Source organism: Microtus pennsylvanicus, chromosome 9 (assembly GCF_037038515.1).
Source record: "Microtus pennsylvanicus isolate mMicPen1 chromosome 9, mMicPen1.hap1, whole genome shotgun sequence".
Taxonomy (NCBI): domain Eukaryota; kingdom Metazoa; phylum Chordata; class Mammalia; order Rodentia; family Cricetidae; genus Microtus; species Microtus pennsylvanicus.
The window spans coordinates 21,635,402-21,655,858 of record NC_134587.1 but is presented as its reverse complement, the minus strand read 5'-3'; the positions used below and the strand labels follow the sequence as shown (position 1 = coordinate 21,655,858).

The window sequence follows — 20,457 nt, the reverse complement described above, 5'->3', positions numbered from 1 at the left end:
CTTATGAATCTGCCTATTCCAGACATTTCAGTTAATGGGTTAATGCAACATGGTCCGTAATTACGGACTTTTTTCACTTAGCATCATATTTTCAAAGTTTACCATCTGTGTTGATACTCAATTCCTTTACATTGATAAATAACCCTCTACTGTGTTATTGGAGAGCATTTTGCTTATCCAGTCATGAATCAATAGGCATTTGTTTCTCCTTTTGGCTATTACTATGAATACTTATGAAAGGTTCTAGATGTGTGTTTTTACCTAAGTGGGTAATGAAGAACAACATTGCTCAGTCAGCTGGTAACTCAGGGTTGAATCTTTTAAACAATTAACAGAATGGTTTCCAGTGTGCCTGGACCTTTGTAACATTCCTACCAATAGCATATAGGGCTATCCACACACCCTCCCACATCTTCTTTTACCACAGTTATCTTAATGGGTATGGCAGAGCATCTCCTGATTTGTTTTTATTTGCACTTCAGTGATGGCCATCATCATTTTGCCTTGGGTTAGTTTCTGGTTTTTTTTGTTCTTCAAGCCGTGTTGAATGGCAAAGCTTGTACTTCAGTCTTAGTAGCTGTTATCGGAGGCTGCTCACTCGGTCCCAGCCACCGAGACTTGAAATAACTGCACAGAAACTGTATTAATTAAATCACTGCTTGGCCTATTAGCTCTCGCTTCTTATTGACTACCTCTTACATCTTAAATTAACCCGTTTCCATTATTTTATATTTTACCATGAAGCTTGTGGCTTACCAGCAAAGTTCCAGCACATCTGTCTCCTGCAGCAGCTACATGGTGTCTCAATGACTCTGTCGTCTTCCTCCCAGCATGCAGTTTAGTTTTCCTGCCTAACTCTATTCTGCTCTATCATTGGTCCAAGCAGCTTCTTTATTCACTAACCAATAAAAGCAACACATATACAGAAGGACATCCCACATCAAGTAGCTCCCTTCCTGTCTTTTTATTATTAAAAAAAAAAATTCCTTCTCAATTCTAAATGTGCTGTACACATACCCATGGGAAGATGTTTTTATATATAGGAAAATATAAAGTAATTACTTATAATTAATCTCTATATGTTGTACATAGTTGCCTTTTTAAGCAAATTTGAGGATATTGATATGTAGTTTGTTTGTTTTTTAAGACAGGGTCTCACTGTATATCCCTGGTTAGCCTGGAATTCTCTATGTACAGCAGGCTGGTCTCCGCCTCCCCCAATGCTAATTATCTATTATTGAATCTGAAATTCTTCTATGAATTCAATTTAGTATTGCACAATGAGAATTTCTTGAGAGCCTTGAACAGGTGTAGCACACAATTGCCAGCACTCAAAGCAGAAGGCTTCGGGTTTACTAGAGAATTACAGCAGGGACTATGACTGCCATAACTGGCGGGGGGATGCTAGAAAGGAGAGCTATAAATATGTTCCATAGCTGTATATGTCTGTGTGATTGGGCGTTACAATGTGCTCTGATGTTTACTATAAGTAAGTGTGATAATATAACTGTTTATAAAAATGTATCTCCGAGGTTTTAGGAAGAAAAGTATGTAAGATGTATACTATTGACATCTTTAGTGTATATAACCAAGTTGCCTTCCCATAAGATTGTATCCAGTTTTCCTCCCTCCAGGTCTATGAAGTTGAGCCTCTTACGTTTTCTTCCTATTGTCTTTTGTATCTGGAAAACATAAATTTTCCTAAGAATCAGTACCCTTCTTTCCTGTTAGAGGGTTAATATTTGATGGGTAAGAATTCTTTATGGACCTGCAGTAAGAGCTATATCTCTGCATTAGACTTTAGCTGGGAAAACAGAACCCATGCCAGCTAGTTCATATAGAGAATTTGCTGTAGAGAACCTGTAGTTATGAAAGTAAGGTTGGAAGAGCTGAGAGATTCCGCTGAATAATGGAGCACCCTAGAGACCGATGCTGCTGAAAGTCTGCCACCATTCCCAGGGTGAGGTAGTGGGTGCTGGGCTTTGTCAGAGTCTTGGAGTTGGCACAGGGGTTGGGTGGGAGTTGTTCAGTATTTGTTGGAACCAGGAAGATGCACTCTGTGGCAGAAACGCTGTGTGAAGTTGAGATGGGGTGGCACCTGTCCCCTCTGCTATTCTCTCTCAGCCAGCTGCTGCTGCCTAGCTTCCTGAGCTAGCGAGAGCAGGCAGCTAGAGTGTTAGCTACCAACACCACACAGGTGTTGGGTGTTCCTATGTGTGTGGTGCACAGCCCAGACAGATGAAGACACACGGTGGAGATGCACTGTCTAGGGCCTCCTGGACCCTTCTTCCCTCATCCCCACATTTAGATCACCATCTTCAGGATTTGTGTCATAGGCAAGTAAATATCTACTAATGTGCTTGACATTTTTCTTCAAGTTTTTCAAGAAGTTTTCACAGGTGTGTGTGTGTGTGTGTGTGTGTGTGTGTGTGTGTGCATGTGTATGTTTTCCTTTATAACTGTTCATCACCCCAGTAGGCTGTCCAGTCATCTTATATATCTTATATGTGAAATATATAAGAATGTGAAATATGTGCATGCATAAGCAATAAATATATTTAAAGTAAATACATAACAATTGCCTGCTGCCCACATGCTCCCACCCCCGCCCAGCCGTCAGTACAGCAGCAGCGTGAAGATCCAGCAGCAACAGTTCCGCTGCCCCCATCACAGCTGGGTCCCTCTGCACACCCCAGATGAGCTGGTCCCTTATTTTTCTTAGAGGACCACAGCCCAAATTTTACTCTAGCCCAGGCCTTCTTTTCATTTATTTATTGTTTTTTCAGGGTGGGTTTCCCTTTCAAATTTAACAGCCATAAATGGCTGTGTGTGTGTGTGTGTGTGTGTGTGTGTGTGTGTGTGTGTGTGTGTGTCCGTCCGTGTGTGTGTGTGTCCTCCTGGCCTCACTGCAATAATCATGGTTTTCTGATATGTGCCTGCTTTAGCCGTGCTGACAGCATCTGAGCTGTGGCCATGACAGTAAGCTATAGCTACAAGAGCAGGAAAATTGGAAATTGATTTTATGAATAAAAGTAAACTCTGATTCCTTTTGTGCTTCTTTTTCTAGTAGATAATTAGATGCCCTTTACAAGTTCAAGTATAGATTAATAATTGGAATAAAATGACAGTTTTGATATTCTCTTTCCTGTTGTAAGCCTTATTGTATTAATTCTGTATATGTAGAAGCACAGACAGAATGGACTGTGAAAATCTTGCCCAGAATGAGCAGGGCTTGCTCTCGACAAAGGCACCCATTCTTTTCCTCGGCTCCCTGTGTGAGAAAGGAGTACACAGAAGGAATGTCGCTGAAGGTCCTTTTCTGTTCTCGTCTTCTTTATATTTTGCATTTACTTGCAGACAGTTTTTCTGCCTTTTTCTCCCGCTTTATAGTTTTGCAGATTTGATTTGAAAAGTTCATTCCCTTAAAAGCCTTCCAGGAAGAAGGTGAATTGTTAGCACTGCACAGCGTTGATGTCTGGAGCAGCTCTTGAGGATGCTACCTTCTGCTGAAATGCCAAAGCTGAAACAACGTACTGTAGCATCTGAGGAAGAGCTTGGGATGCACTAAGAAGAAAGACTTCCGTTTCTTTATAATTCAGCTCAGGAAACCCTGGTTTTCCTTGATGGTTGGTAGATGGTGGGTGTTATTTACCCCGCACTAAGAGTGGAAGGCTTTTTAGAAAGAAACACTTCCCAAAGTATGAGGGTGAGATGGCATTTATCAAATCCTTGCATCCTGTGGGTCTGTACCACTTTCTACAAAGTGGTGATGATGCTCAGAAGCACTGGGCTTCCTCAGCTCCTGGCCCGTGCCCTCTTCGTTACCCTGCATTTTCCACACCACCAAGGTCATATTTCCACTTTACGAAACATCAGTGCACTTTTTGTCTTTCGTGAGAAGAGTTTGCAGTTTTGTCTCTGCTTTGTATTTTTCTTAGTAACCCGTGCTCTGCTCTAAGAAGTCAGAGGAACTCAGCCCATGCTGCCTTCCGCTCTGTCTCTGTTTGATGGGTGTGTCATTTTCCATCGTTTATCCTTGTGTCTCTTCACACTTTATGTATTTGTGCAGTAGTTTATAATCCTTGAAACCTTGAGGTAACATTTAAGATAATATGTCATGGAATAGAAAATAATATTAGAATACTCAAAAACAGATACTAAAATAATAAAGGACCAAAGGGAGGGGGAATGTCAGCTCAGACACATAGACTCTCACAGTGGCTGCACAGTGTGGAATCTTTCTTGAAAAAAAAAATATTTCAGTGTAGCTGGGTTTTTTTTAAGATTACTAGCAATTAAGAAACATGACTGTTCTTTCTTTCTTTCTATTTATTTATTTATTCATTTATTATGCATACAATATTTTGTCTACATGTATTCCTGCAGGCCAGAAGAGGGCACCAGACCTTATTACAGATGATTGTGAGCCACCATGTGGTTGCCGGGAATTGAACTCAGGACCTTTGGAAGAGCAGACAATGCTCTTAACCGCTGAGCCATCTCTCCAGCCGGCTTTTTTTTTTTTAATAGGGGGAAATACACATCAATTCTATGTACAACTGTTAACGGCATCTGGCCGTCAGAAGGGAACTTAGAAGCCAAGACGACAAGCTTAGTCCTGGTGTCACTGCTGACCGCTTGTTGCTTACGTGCTCTGGCCATAGCTTGTGACATGTAAATTGCTACAAATCACAATTTCACAGCTTTTCTGTTCCAAGGTGGGGGGAAAAAACTTGCTATAATCTGGGAAGTTGCCAGTTTGAGAAGTTCTGTGTGAGAAGTTAGGGGATGGAGAGTGTCAGCTCAGAAAACTGGATTAGACCCAAAGCACCCACCTTGCAGAGCTGAAAGTCATTGGCCCTTTGCACCTGCCACACAGTCCATAAAATCCATTGTTTTACTGTCCTTGTTTGGGGGCAAAGGGATTTCCTTTTTTTCCTTTGATACTGGGCACTGAAGGTAGGATCTTCTGCGTGCTAGACGAGCCCTCTACCACATGCCATGGCCTACATTCTCAGCCCCCTTTACTTCTCTTGTGAGATAAGGGCTCAGAAAACTCACTGTGTAGCCTCAAGAGGCCTTGAACCACCAGGCCTAGCCAAGCCCATTGTTTTTAACACTGCCATGGTTCCTAAGAAGAAGTATTTAAAGACTTAAATAATATTAAGTAAGTGATAGGTCATTGGCACTCAGAAGTAAGATTTTGTTTTGTTTTGTTTTGTTTTTTGCTTTTCGAGATGGGCTTTCTCTGTAGCTTTGGAGCCTGTCATGGAACTAGCTCTTGTAGACCAGGCTGGCCTCGAACTCAGAGATCCACTTATCTCTGCCTCCCGAGTACTGGGATTAAAGGCATGCGCCACGACCACCCAGCTCAGAAGTAAGAAATTTAAGAGACCAAAAAGATTAGGGTTTCTCAAAAAAAAAAAAAAATCAGTGAGGGCCACAAGATAAGGAAATAGGGGAAACTTGTAGTTGACCCACGGGACATTACACCTGCCCAGGTGATTCAGATGAGTAGAGAGAAAACCATAGTGCTATGTAGTAAGGACTTTTGATATTTGATAATAAATGTAGAAGGGACAGGAAAGGATTGCAATAAAATAGAAATTTTAAAGCACTTATTTACTTTCACAATTCTGTATTTATTTACTATATTTATTGTGTATTAAAATGTCATGGTTCGTAATGTTGTCCACCAATTTCAGCCTCATGTGACATTAGAAGTTAATGTATTCTGCCAAGTTTAATACTATAAAGGTAGGCTCTACATTTTATTTGTATATAGAGAGATCTTTTGTTTCTAAAATGTCCAGGTACAAGTTCTGCCACCAGCGTGGGTGTAACCCCCAAGACATGAATCCTGAAGACAAATGAGAGAATAGACTGAGACGATTTTTCTTTCTGTCTTTTCTCCATCTGGAACAAGTAATTTGCAACACAAAAATTCTTCCGTTCATCATGAGATAAGACCCGAGCTTAAATGGGAGCAGGTTATGCCTCGATAGGAATGTGGCGAAGCCATGAAGGGATACTGTAGGAAGAGGCGTTATATCGTACGCAGTGACAGATAGACTATTAGATCAGCACTCGTGTGGAAAATGACTACTGTATTATTGAAGATCTCGGGTGTCATGATTTATCATGGCTATCAACATACAAATGACAACATTTAACATTCATTTGCCTTCCTATTTCTCTTCTAAATGCCAGGAGCATGAGTTCCTTGTAAAACCGAGAGTCCAAGTTTCAAGCCTCCTTTCTGTATGTGGGCCTGACCTAGCCACAGACACAGAAGGAGCTGTTGCAAAGCTAAAATATGCTTTCCATTTGGTAGAACTTAAAATTCTGGAAACCCCTGTCGTAAAGAAAAGCTTTGCTTCACTCCTACACATTGCCGTCCTGCGGCCACACGTCCTCTGTCACCCCACACGGGGAGGACTGCACTGGTGTTTTACGCCAGATACTCCCTCTGCGCTGTGTCTGAACATAAGCGTGGACGCGAGTTTAGTTTGCCTCACACAAATTACCACACACTCTGTTGTCCTGTGACTTCATCCTCCTCCTCCTCCTCCTCCTCTTCCTCCTCCTCCTCCTTTCCCTCCTCCTCCTCAGCCTGGTAAAAGTCTTGTGCTTCTGTGTAAGGCTATAAAGGTGCTTTTGTCTTTTTAGAGTGATGTCTTCATTTCTCCTCAGTTTCTCACGTGGACAAACAGGTGAGGATCTCCTTAGCATATCTGGGCATTTCTGTCAGAGACTTCTAGAACTGGGGCTGGCAGGGCAGGAGCACCTATCTGCACTTGGACATTGCAGTTTGCCTATTAAAATGCTCAATGATCTCGACCACTGTGGAAGCCAAATTAGAGTTCCGTGTGCTCAGTATTACCAGAGTCCAAGAATGGAAATCTTGATGCACATTTAAATTTTCATTAAGTTTTTAAATAAGATTTCAAAAAGTCATTTGTTATAGATATATTATCATTAAGTTTATAGCCACACTAAACAGAATAAAATCATTTTAAAAACTCATTATTAAACAGTGGTAAGTTGTAGCATTCCAGAGAGAATGCAGCATACGCTGACATTGTTATTTGATGGGTTCTTAGAGACACTGCAAAGCATCGTGACCTTGGACTGAATTATTGTAGTGCATCCAGCCAGTTCTGCTTCCTTCTGGATTCATATATGGCTCAAAAGGATCAGACATAGCCACTATCCAAACAGAAAGCCACCTTCTTTACCATCATTGGAATAGTTAGGGTTCCAGCCCTCACCCCTGATATTCCGAACTTCTCTGTGGATCACATCACCTGCAGAGCTTCTAAGCTGGTGCACAGGCTTCAGCACACACAATTAAATTCAAAATTTGGGTTTGGAACAAGGCGCCCATAATCTTCATGCTATGGAGCAAATCTGTTGCTGTGGTTCCCTTGAAGGAGAAGACATGAAAATTAGCAGGGGTCACCCCTTTCTATAGTAAAGGGCTTACATAGCGGTTGTCGTAATAAAACAGAGGCTTCTCTCAAACTGACTAGTATAAGACAGCTAAACAGAAACACTTTCAAGACACTGGGAAAATCTGCGTGTGGAGTCACTATGTGACATTAAAGTAACTACGGTTGGATAATATTCTGGTTTTATAAAGGGACATGAAAGTATTTAGAGATGAACGATTTGTAGACAGAAGGCTGCAGCTAGCCTAAGCTGGCATGGAGTTCCCTGTGTAGCTAGGATGACCCAGCATTGACCTTGCCTCCATCCTAAGTACACTGTCTTGCCTGCCTGCCTGGTTTTACTGTTTTCAAAAGAAATCTGTAGCATCTTTGTATTTTCTGATTTGGAATGTTCCCATTTCTTTATTTTAAGACTTTTTGTTTAACCATGTGTGTACGTACATGAATGCAGTTACCCACAGAAAACAGAAAGGGGAATCAGATCCCCGGCAGCTGGATTTGCAGATAATAGCCTCCAGACATGGGTACCAGCAACCAAGCTAGGGTCGTCAGCAAGAGCAGCCAGCCGTCATCATGACTGAGACTTCTCACCAGCCTCCTTTCTATATTTGATAGCATTTTTTCCCGAAAGAAATAAAATCTGTCCATGAGAAATTATTTGAGAGTGACTTCAAGTGCTTGGCTGTATCTCCCCATAGGTTAATATCTTTTTACATCACCACAACACCCTTAAGCTTTGTGTGGAAATGATCTGGTTTTGTAGCCACCTGGACTCAAACTTGTGATCCTCCTGCACTGCCATACCTAGCTTCTTGATTTTTTTTTCTTCAACTTTCCCAAAACAGATCCAAGGCCCATGACCATTTCAGTACCTAGCTGTTAAACTTATCTGGTCCATCCATTGCCCACTTCATATTTCTTCTTGCTTTAGCTGGCTTTCCTTGTATAGTTACAAACCATGTGTTCTGTCAGGTAAAACACCTGTGTTTTAATTTCTGCACAGACTAAAAATAGCTAATAAGCACTCGTTTTGCCATGGTTATGTATGGAAACCCCTATTCCTTCCCCTCCCAAAATTGCTTGAATGGTTTCATGTTCCAGGCTAAAACTCGGGAGTTTGAAGTATCTATGGCGAGGCATCTTCTTGGTCTTGCGTAGAAGTGCTTTTCAGGTTTGTCATTTAGATATCAAAGCATCGATCATCATTGTATCAGTGGGCATACCAAAAGTTTGCTGCAGCCACGGAGTGAGATACAGACAGGCAAGCTTTTAGAGTGGACTTCAGGTCAAGCAGTTTGCAGTGAATTAAAAGCTACTTCATCAATGGTTTTCTCGTCCTCAGAACTTTTCATGTAGCATTTTCTGGATGAGCAAAATTTCAGAGTTATCATGAATATTTAAAAGATGATATAAATATTCATTAGCACTTAGACATAGTCAAGAAAACCAGACTAGAAATAATTTCAAGAAACGTGGGCTTCAAGTCTTTCTCTTAATTCTGTACTTCCATTAAAAATCCAGCCTTGAAAGGGTATTATACGTACACAGTAACTTCCAGTTAAGTCAGCAAACTCATATGTGTCATTAATATTCTTAAAATACCAGCCTGCCTCCTTGCCATGCACCAGGAACATGTCTGTTGTCCGTGTTTCTATCACCCTGTCTTGAACATTGAGTCCAAACACATTTCCTGGTGATCCCCTTCCCTCTGTGCCTGGTTGTCTGCCCTAGGGATGCATCTTCCATACCACAAACTACCAACTAGGAGACATCATTTTGGTACCAGGCCTAGGTCCTCTTTCAGAACTTGTCCTGGAACTTTATTTCTGAGCACTGGAGGCCTCAGAGACATTTCTGCACTTGGAGAAGGTAGACCCTGAGGTCAGTTCAGGAGTGAGAGCCATCAGGAAGGCTCAAGCTGTGACCCTCAGTTCACAGGCCCGAGTTGGAAGGAGATGTTAGAAAACGCCATCTCCAAAGCCCCATAGCAACTTGGAAGATGGGGAGAACAGCAAGGAGAACCCAGTGCAAAGTTCCAGCATGCTGGACTATGAAAGACCAGTTACAGTGTTGTATATGCCAACCATCTCCCCTGAGCTCTAGGTTCCTGTTTCCATGGTGATTTGCACAGCACAGACCTCCCTTGCCTCATACAGTCTAACAGCATGACCTGGGGCTTAACAAAGCAGCGCCATTTTAATGACTCCAGACTCTCGAGTGAAGACTTTGTCTAAGCAGATGTTCAGTGAGTGGTATATATTTGGGGGTGTATATTGCAGAAAAGATAAAATAATCCATGTTGTAGCCCATCTTTGAATAGGATCTTTCTGAGGTAAATACCAGGTCAGTTTTTTCTTATTATCCTTAACCTTCTAGTATTTTTCATACATGAAACTTTATTTTTTTTAATTAACCATCTTTATAAAAAATAGAGCATTCAGATAAAATGTAACAGGCAGCAAGGACCATGATTCTAGTAATCTCCCATTCTTAGGCGCAGAAGGAGATTTCATTGTACCTTAAAGAATGTTTGGGCTCTATTTTTAGATTACACACTTTCTTGGAAGATGTTAGCCGATGTTTGGAAATACCCATGAAGACATGTTTGTGCTGTTGTTTGAGTGATTTGCTGTTCAGGATGCAGTTAAAAGTAGCGTTCACATGTTGTTCCTCTTTGAAATGTTTTGATATCTTGTCCTGATCAAGTCACAGCACTCCAGCTACGTCATTCTAGATTACAGGACTAATCATGAGATGGTTCACCCTGCACTGTATGCCTCTGGGTCCTCCGAATCAGTAGAGTACCTTCTTCCATTCCACATAAGTAAGATTGCATAAGTGATACATAATTGATAGATACAGCCTTCACCATTCTGTAATCAGGACAACTGTGCCAATTAGTTAGAAAATTGGTGTTCTGATTATCTGGTGCATTGTGGCTGCCGGTACATGCATTTGTAAATTAATAAATGTTCAAAGAAACACAGCGAATAATGGCAAAACTATTTTTGAACACCATTTGACTTTGTTGTAATGAATCAGAAGGCATTTCAGCACCTTTTTGTCTTAACGGCTACTCACTGATGGGCGGCACAGGAAGAGGGAAGTGACTGAGGAGCTTATATGTAGTATAAAGGTTGGTTGATTGATAGTTCACATTAAATAGATCTTTTTATCAAGTTGTCACAACTCCACCTGGCATATTTGCTTAGAGATGGAGTACGAAACCCCTTTCCTATCTACACTGTCAGTTAGCTCTCCTGTTCCGACGGTGCTGACATGGCAGTGGGCACTGGAGTACTCCAGTTATCTTGCTGGTACCCTTCACTGTCCGTGCTCGGCTAGGGCACTGCGCTCTTCTGTCCTTCAGTGCACTGCCCTAGGAGCCGCGGGTAGAAGAAGCAGTCAGGTGATGAGACTTCAAGGACACATAGCTAATGATGCTTTCAGGGCAATATTGTTTGTTTTGCTTTTCTACTTTTAAAGATACTAATTCTGTTAGGTTTTGTGTGTGTGTGTGTGTGTGTGTGTGTGTGTGTGTGTGTGTGTGTGTGTGTGTGTGTGTGTGTTTAGTATGACCAGTGTAGAATCACTATATTCATTTGTACTTTTTCTTTATTTGGTTAGGTTTTAGTTTTAATATGTGTATGGGTATATATGAGTATTTGTGTGGGCCAGTACATGTGCAGATGTGTGTGTGTGTGTGTGTGTGTGTGTGTGTGTGTGTGTGTGTGTGTGTGTGTGTGTGTAAGTCAGGACACAGCCTTGGATATCATCCTCAGGAACTACGCCTCCTTCGAGGCAGTCTTTCATTGGCCTGATACTCACCAATGAATAAACTGTCAGGCTGGGGAGCCGCAGGGACCTTCCTGTCTCTACCTCCCCAGTGCTGCAATTACAAGTCCATGTCGCTGTTCTGGCATTTTATGTGACTTAGGGGATTCAGCTGGCTCTAAAGCTTGCAAAGCAAACACTTTACCAACTGACTGTTTTCCCCAGTCCACGATTGATTCCAATTTTTTTTTCTCTCCTCAGTACTGGGAACTGAACCTATGACTCTGTGCGTGCTGGGCAATTTGCTTGCCCACTGAACTCTGTCTCAGCCCTGTATGTTTCTCTTGAAGAAAGATTTAACTACTTGTTTCATGGTTTCTGAGATAATACTTCATTAAAAAGACAGAGTAGCCCAAGTACAAAAAATTAAGGTGTGCCTCTCTCATTTCTAGGTAATTGCTCTGTGTAGTTGTAGGTTTGGATCTCTATATCCATGTACAGACCTTGAGTGTTTTGGGTTTCTGTAAAAATGTTTATATTTTGCTAAGACATTGCATACCACTTGGTATTTCAAACCCAAATTCTTGGTGTCCTGGCATTCTAGGCTTTAACTAAAGCCAGTGCTGAGGATACAGCCCAGTGGTAAAGCACTTGACTAGCATCTGTGGGGCCCTGGGTTCAGTCTTTGTAACACACTAATATACACATGCATACACACACTAGAGGGGGTAGGTGCTTAAAGTCTCATTTAAAGATTGGCACGTGTTTCTAGGGTGTGTGTGTGTGTGTGTGTGTGGTGTAGTGTGAGGCCTGGGACTGTGATGGTCTCTCTGGCAGCTTTGTTGCTTCCTCCCTTTGCCTGCCCAGTGCTCTCTGCCTGAGTGGACGCCCCTTGTGGCTCCTGTGGTTGTTATGGTTCCCTGTGACTCTTGGAGCGTAGCATACTGTCTGTGTGCTAACGAAGTCTTAACAGGCTCCTTCAGGATGCTATATAACATACGCAGAACTCTAGAAACTCCGAGTAGATTTACAAATGGAGCAGGTTGCTTCAATGTTAACTACCCGGCAGTGACTCAGATGGTACTCTACCATCTATCAGAGAAGCCACACACTACTGACATCTTCCATTAAAATCCCAGCTCCAGAGAATTGAGAGCTGTCACAGAGTTCTGGCACCTAGAAATGTACTGTCAAATGATGGATCAGAGTTCAGGCTGTTAGGAGCCCCTGTGAGGAATGTCACCATCTCTTCCCATAGGCCAGGACACAGACTCTGATGTCAAGTTAAAAGCTCAGAATGTACTAGGGTCTGCAGTTCGCTCTTGCACCTCGTATGCAATCTAGACCAGCTCAACTAGTGTTACCTAAAATTTGCTTTGCTCTGCGTAGATCAACCTTATTGAGAACATAAATTATCCAGTAAAGCGAAGCTGCTATCGCTACGCAGGTTTGTTCACTGAGCAACCACTGAGTACAAGGGACAACCCGAGGCACTGGGGAGACAAGAGCACAAATGAGACAAAAATCTGCTCCTTGAACTTACATATTTTAATAGACAGAGACGGTAGGAGTATTCCTACAGTATAGACTATAATAGATCCCTAGGAAAGAAGGGAGAAATCCTAGTGAAGACATTGAATTCCTTAGAGTTGTATTTTGAGCTCAGAATGTGACTCAGAATTAGCCAAAATGTTTGAAAGTGAGCAGCATTTCTGAGCATGTGTGTTAGTGCCATGAAGGTTAAATCTGAAAAATGGGAGATCAAATGGTGATAACCCAAACATGAAGCAATGTGTGTTTTATGTCTGAGAGAAAAGAGGGCATCTGAGTGGTGTGCAAAGGTCAGCATGACCTAGTCCCTAAGTACAGCATAAAAAGCTGGCGGGAATAGAGAAGCCGATGACTTGGTTTAGGCGATGGTAATTGTCATTTAAGTTCAAGGTAGCAAATGGCACTATAGAAAACAAAACAAACTATGGGAGCGACAGACTGGCTAGAAGAGACAGCCATCAGGTTAGACTTCTGTGTGTTCCTCTGGGGAAAACTGGAGGGAAAACGAAACATATTGGTTAGGTGTTAGTGCCTCTGTTGGTGTGACTCCATTCTTTGTAGACTTCTTAGTAAGCAGCACGAACTGTAACGTAAGCCAGCCCATCTTACCTCCTGAGTTTCGTCACTAGTCCATCATGAGCACTCTTGGGTTTTGTTTTAACCAGTTGTTAATCTATACCCTTCCCCCTGACCCCTGAAATATTTGGCCATCATTCTTAGTTTTCCTCTGAATGTATTTGGAGGAAGTTATGAGAGATGGGTTTTCCAAAGACGTACTTTTCAGATTTTGAAGTAATGAAATACATAGGTTAACTCGGGTCTTGTAACCAGAATAAAGAACATTTATGAAACTGAACAATGTACAATAATAGACTGAGTGTGGAGAGCACATTCACACCGGTGAAGTTAAAATAACTGTGCTTATTAAGGTGAGCAGAGCCTTCTAGTAACCTCTGGCTTATAGGATGCTATTGACAAATATCTATGCCTTTTAACAAGTTCTTCTGCAATGTCATTAAATTCAGCTGTAAACTTATTTTCTTACAGATGTGCCAAATACTGGTGTAAGCAAAACTAGAGTTTCTGACACTGTCCATCCCAACAACTATCTCATCAGGACAGAGCAGGAGCAAGGGACACTGTACTCACCAGAACAGACGTCTCTCCATGAAAGTGAGGGTCTGTTGTGTTCTACTTTAAACACTAGATTTTCTTTCATTAATTTCAGTTTGAAAGTGAGCCTCAGACGTGGATACTAAAGATACTCTCACTTTCATTCTTGCAGGATCGTTGGGAAACTCAAGAAGTTCAACACAAATGAATTCTTATTCTGACAGTGGCTACCAGGAAGCAGGGAGTTTCCACAACAACCAAACCGTGAACAAGGCAGACAGTAGACAGCATTCATTCACGGGACCAACAAGCAACCATGTGGTGAGGAATTCGCGAGCTGAAGGGCAAGCTCTGGTTCAAGTAAGTCAGACGTCTAGCAATCCCCTCTGAGTTCTGTTACAGGCGTTGCCTACGAAGAGCAAAGCCAGTGTGTGTGTGTGATTGAAAGAATGAACGCTGCACTCAGATCACTGCACACCGTTTGAGTTGTGGTATTGAAAATATTTTAAGCATGAAGTCTGAAACTCTATTTGTCTGACTTAATTTACTCTTACTAATCAATCTTTATAAGTTCCTAGATGCAGTAGAGTAATTCTTCTCAAAACAAGGAGAAGTCCAGATGTGAGCAGTCCAGAGGGAAAGTCAGGATGGCATGGACTGGCATAGTTCCTGAGGGCTCCTAATCCCTAGCAGTACTAGCGCTAAAATGTGCTGTAGGAAGTCTCAGAGGACAGAAAACCATTCTCCACCTCCACGAGATGGGATGGAGTCTATAATAAGCAACTGTGTTCATCTTCACTAAAATTGCTCACTGGAAGGGTATTTCCTCTTCTGGATCCCCATGCTTAGAGAGACATTGTGTAGAGGCATATCTGCTCAAGTTGGGACTCATTTGATAGGCAGAAATACAATATTGCATTCATGGTTCTGAACACTCCCTTGCTTCCTTGTTGCTACTTAATTCACATCATCCCACCCGACTATGTAAGGACTGATAGCCCTAGTAGCCAGTGAGGCTAGCCCTCTGTCCAAGTACCGTAGAAATCCTTTAGTCGCTGTCAGAAAAGTTGGGTGGCTACTGTTCCTCAGGGAACACCATAGAACACACCACAGAGGGCCAGCTTCCCAGTGCTACAGCAAAGCGTGGGGATGCAGTTGTGCACAGTTTTGCTCAACAGTTTAGGAAAAGTCAAGTCTGCGGCTTTTAGGCTTAAAGGAAGCACTTACCCTTGTAGCCCCTACTTGAGGCTGTGTTCCCAGCCTGCATATTACCCGTGCATGCACTTGGCTGGTGGAGGTGTGTGGTGAGGTTTGAGGCACACTACATGGACACCTCTGGGTGTTCACCTGCGTTTGGTGGATCTCCACACCAGCTTCTCTCTAATCTTTTGTCTAATTACCTTAGTTACAGCTTTATTCTTAGTCATGATCATATTGTTTTTAAAAAGTAAAAGCTCGTGTTAAGTTGATGTTGTCCCTAATGCTATATTGTATTACCAGTAGGCACGGGGACCTAATTTGCATGTGGTCAGGACAGCTTATCTAGCCATCTAAGTGAGTGTGATTCCCTTTGTCAGCCTGTTGCTGATACTGTCAGTCCCCAGGCGAGCACGCGACCTCTCCAACTCTACACTAACTTTTTAAGCCCTGTTCCATTATTGCCTTGTTTAGTTACCATATTCTTCCCTCCCCCCCATCCCCTTAGCACCACCACCACTGTCCCTTAAGGGTTGACGTTGAACCTGCCTGAGGTGTTTGAGCAGCCAGCTCCCTTGTGACCGGGGAGACTGCAGAAAACCCTCATAACATCCCAGGTTCTTTCCTTACCATCACAACTACAAGTGGGTGAGGTGGATGGTAGCTGCCTTCCAAGAGTACCCGAGGAGGGCCTTTCACCCAGAGCCCTAAGGCCTGTTTCCTTCCCTCCACCTGCCTGCCTTTGCCCCATGGCTGTACCCCTCAGCCACCCCTCCAGTGCCATTTCTTCATTGCTGTACTGCATCGAGAGTGGCACCTGATACCCATCATACACAGACGTCTACAGATTCCTAGCAGACTGTTCCGTGGCAGAAATGTTCATTTTCCTTTCTGGTCTTTTCCAGCTGGCTAAGACCAAGAAAGCCAACAAAGGCGTAGAACATTCCTTCTACTGGGACAGGTTCTCGGGTATCTCACTGGCATTTCTTTAAATCCACCAGCTAAACTAAAGCTAAGGGCTCATATATCAGACAAGGCCAAAAGAAAGCAGATCTTAGGATTTGGCTAGGACGCCTGTCTGGCCAGGCTCTTCCTTGAACTAAATTATCAGGAGAGAGCTGGACCCAGGTGCTATCCAAACATTCATGTAGTAGACCCTGCATAAAATATGTCCCACAAGTTAACAGCGCTAACCCATAAAGACCAGCTGTCCATAAATACTCCGCAGCTACATTTAGGCTGACAGATGAAATAAACATATTTTTTGTTTTCTACAAAATGCATTGCCTTGGCCACAGTCCGACTTGCAGGGAATGATACAAGCACATGGCCCCAGGACCCTTCTTGTTCACAAATCACTTGTAGCCCTTGGAGTTAAAGCATGTCATGTGTTGGAAAGCACAGAGGCAACAAGTGAAAAATGTAAAGACCAAAAATGAGCTATTAAATGTCTTCAGGTTTCTTCTCCTGACTGGTTTTAGTATTCAAATTGCATCACCAAAAAAAAGCAGAAGCAAAAGCTAAGATCTTGCTCTAAAGCTCGAAGCAGAGAAGCTCAGATGCCTGAGATCGTGGGTCACTTTCTATGTGAGCTGTGTGCGTTTTTATTTCTGTAATAATAATGGGCGCAAACCCCTGGATAAACCCGTTCTCTTTTCTCCCCCTCTCATCAGCCATCAGTAGCCAATCGGGCCATGCGAAGAGTTAGTTCAGTTCCATCTAGAGCACAGTCTCCTTCTTATGTCACCAGCACAGGCGTGTCTCCTTCAAGGGGGTCACTGAGAACTTCTCTGGGTAGTGGATTTGGCTCTCCGTCAGTGACCGACTCCCGACCTCTGAACCCCAGTGCTTACTCCTCCACCACGCTCCCTGCTCAGCGGGCCGCCTCTCCGTACTCACAGAGACCCGCCTCCCCAACAGCTGTGCGCCGGGTTGGGTCTGTCACCTCCCGACAGACCTCCAATCCTAACGGACCAGCCCCTCAATACCAGACCACCACCAGGGTGGGGTCCCCACTGACCCTGACGGATGCCCAGACTCGAGTAGCTTCCCCATCCCAAGGCCAAGTGGGATCATCGTCCCCCAAACGCTCGGGGATGACCGCCGTACCACAGCATCTGGGACCTTCATTGCAAAGGACTGTTCATGACATGGACCAATTCGGACAGCAGCAGTATGACATTTATGAGAGGATGGTTCCACCGCGGCCAGACAGCCTGACAGGTGAGGATGTGCGGCAGCGCTGTTCACAGCCCAGGGTGAGCCCTCTGCTCACACAGACGTGAGGATCACTGGGGAAAGACTGATAGTTTTATCTGAAAAGTTATTATAAACCTAAGGTTAATCTATTTTTCAAGCTTTAGTTCTTTTATATGTGAAATTATATAATATATATGCAGGACTCTTTTGTAAGGCATCTAATTTTTCTCCTCAAAATATTATGGTATATAGAGTGAGTGAGTGAGTGAGTGAGTGTGTGTGTGTGTGTGTGTGTGTGTGTGTGTGTGTGTGTGTGTGTTCACTCACTGAATTTTAAAAGAATTGGTTAGATTCCCTAAGCTCTTTGTTAATATTATATTCTAAAGAAGGGCTGGTTGAACATCTAGGCTTACCTGCATGCACCCTCATGTTATAGTGATACGTTAAAATGTGGGATCAGAATACCTGTCTGAATTTTTCATGAGGAATGTTATAGTTGTATGCACTAGAATATGAACTTCATACCCTACTGTTCCGATTTGGGCACCCTGATGGGAAACGTACAAAGCCCTTATGAATTTCTGTCAAATGCCATTTGGATTAAATTAGAAAGACACCAGGTTCCTGGCATTATATCTGTCTCCTTTAGGGGGTTTTCTTTAAAGATGTTCTATATTCTGTCATGATTTTATCCTTTCTATATGTGTAGGACTGAGGATGTCGGGCGGTGGCAGAGTGCTTGCTTAGCCGGGTCACTGCCGGGGCTGATCCTCTGCACTGGCCAGGGAGAGTCTTTAAAAACAAGATATATACAGAATGGTAGAATGCAGAGCCATGCAGGAAAAGTTGAGATAAAGAGCAGAAGTCTCTAGGTCCTCCCCTGCCCACACTAAGTCATGTGTGCCGGCTCAGTCTGCATGTGTGTGGCCTAGAGAAGCGTGTGCTGCACAGAAGACAGTCCATCATGTGTGTCTTCTGTGCCTTCATCTCGGTGGCTGCGAGGTGCACAGCACTCCTTTTATGTATGTGATATGGTTTATTTACTTCCTCCATGGTAACCCACACTTGTCTGTCATTTTTAGCTGCCAGAGACACATGGTTTCATATAAACAGGTACAGTGTTACCTGTAGGATCTAGTTGTCAAAGCTGAATTCCTCTATCAAAGTATATGCGTACTTTTTCCCTGAGAGAGAGACTGTCACGTTGGCCTCCAGGAAAGCTTCATGCGTTTGTACTTTCTGACCTGTAATTAGAGTTTGCCAGGCTACTATACTGTCACCTCAGATGGACCAAGCTGGTGGCTAAGACGCTACAACTGGCACCATTACTGCATTATGACTAAGGTTAAGAGTTTATGTTTATGATCAATTTTATCATAAAAACTCAGGCTCGGGCCTTCTGTAACTTTTATAATGTATGAGAAGTTTTTACACGAGATAAGTTACATCGTTTCTCCATTGTATTCCTTGCTACTTTGCTTTTGGGACTTTTTATTAAAATTTTTAATGTTTTTTGTGGATAAAATTAATGTAGTTTATCTTGTGGCCTCTAGAAAATGTTCAGCCTTAGTAAGGTTTTTTCTAATGTAGCAAATGCTATGAAACATTTCTGGTGAAGCTGAATTTGATCTCAGAAATTTCTAATTGTGAAATGACCCGTTTGATCATCCTGCCACCAGAGGGGTACGGTTGACTTAAGTGTTTTCTGAAGATTGCTGACAAGCTTGCAGCCATGTCCTGTCGGAAGCAGTTAGGAAGCACCCCCTCCCTAAGACCCCAGCACTCCCAAAGCCCCAGCAGATAAGCGGCTCTGAGGACTTGTGCTCCTCTGTGTTTGTGTAAAAGAGCCATGAAGAATTCCCAGCTGAAGGAAAGTGGGGTGTGTTTGTGTGTGTGTGTGTGTGTGTGTGTGTGTGTGTGTGTGTGTGTGTTCACTGTGACGTGTGTAGAGGCCAGAGAACAGTGGTCGGTGCCAGTTCTCTCCTTACACCGTGCACCTAGCAGGGCTTGAGTCCCACAACCTGCATTGCCTTTACCCACTGAGCCATCTCAACGGCCCACTCCGCTTGCTCTCAGTTGTGATTTGACTACCTGACCTAATGAGGTGGGAATGATCCTTTTTAGGATGAATTACTGTGTTATCTTTGGTCATTTTCAAAGCAAATATATGCTTTCTTCTGCTTCTAATTGGAAGGTAATCTTAGTTAATATTCCTGATGAAGTAACAAGTTTTACTTACTAATATTGAAGTCACAAACTTGTGACCAGTGTAAAAAAAAAATATATATGTTTGAAACCCCCTTCTATCATGAGCCCCATCATTGCAATCTAGATCAAAATATTTTAAATCATCTAATGTTAAATAGTACTTGTGCGTTTTCCTTTAGAAAGATGGTAAATGAGAGTGCCATCTGAGTTCCTGTTAGAAAAAGTTTGGGTTTTATTTTGTCTTGCTTTTTAAGAAAGGAAAGCATAGTAACCACAAATAGTGAAACCATATTTCACTTTTCAAAGCCGTTAACTTTCCAGTATTCTCCCATAAAAACCACATATGAACTAATAGGTCTATTACGCATCAGCCTTTACCTGTAAGCATATGGTGTAAATAGTGTCTCGGGTGTTGGGAGGCAGAGGTGTGAGGCACAGTAGGCTGCCTGCTAGTGAGACGGAGCGTGTCTGCGGGCAGCAGAAGAGAGGCCCCACCGCTGTGAGTACAGCTCTGGCTCCCTTCATGCAGGACCCCACAGGAGATGTGGCAGTCTGTGTTGTTCTGTACAAACATAGAGTATACGTACACAAACCAAGCTCCTGATGTCACCATGTGTCACTGATGGACAGTCCATCACTGACTAAAACGTCATTTATGCGGCGCCTGATGCTATGATCTTTAAATGGTAATCATGGCAGAAGGGGACATTCTCTATTTGGTCACTGTCATAAAGTAACCCATAGTTGGAGAGTGATTCTAGCAAATCAAACTTCATGAATTTTGATTAGGACATTAATTTTTCTCTTGCTACTAAGAAAGATTTAAAAAAAAAAATAAGAACACACAGTGCCCAGAGAGCCTTTCACACCAGGCCTCCTCCATGTAGAACAGAAGCTCTCAACCTGAGGGTCTTTTAGGGATCACATATCAGATATTTACAGTACAAATCACAACCAAGTTACA

General features: G+C 42.8%; 1 protein-coding gene across 34 annotated transcripts in view; it reads left to right on the top strand.

The window, feature by feature from the left end:
* Positions 1–20,457, top strand: part of Pkp4 (plakophilin 4) — a 209,640-nt gene that overhangs the window by 143,707 nt on the left and 45,476 nt on the right. For 22 of the 34 annotated variants that reach the window (XM_075985156.1, XM_075985158.1, XM_075985146.1 and 19 more), the window contains 3 exons: positions 13,824–13,955; positions 14,062–14,249; positions 16,760–17,309. In XM_075985156.1, the coding sequence (XP_075841271.1) occupies positions 14,094–14,249; positions 16,760–17,309 (706 nt within the window). In that variant the 5' untranslated portion in view covers positions 13,824–13,955; positions 14,062–14,093. The remainder of the gene's footprint in view (positions 1–13,823; positions 13,956–14,061; positions 14,250–16,759; positions 17,310–20,457) is intronic. The other 12 variants (XM_075985155.1, XM_075985148.1, XM_075985149.1 and 9 more) reach the window with 2 other exon arrangements.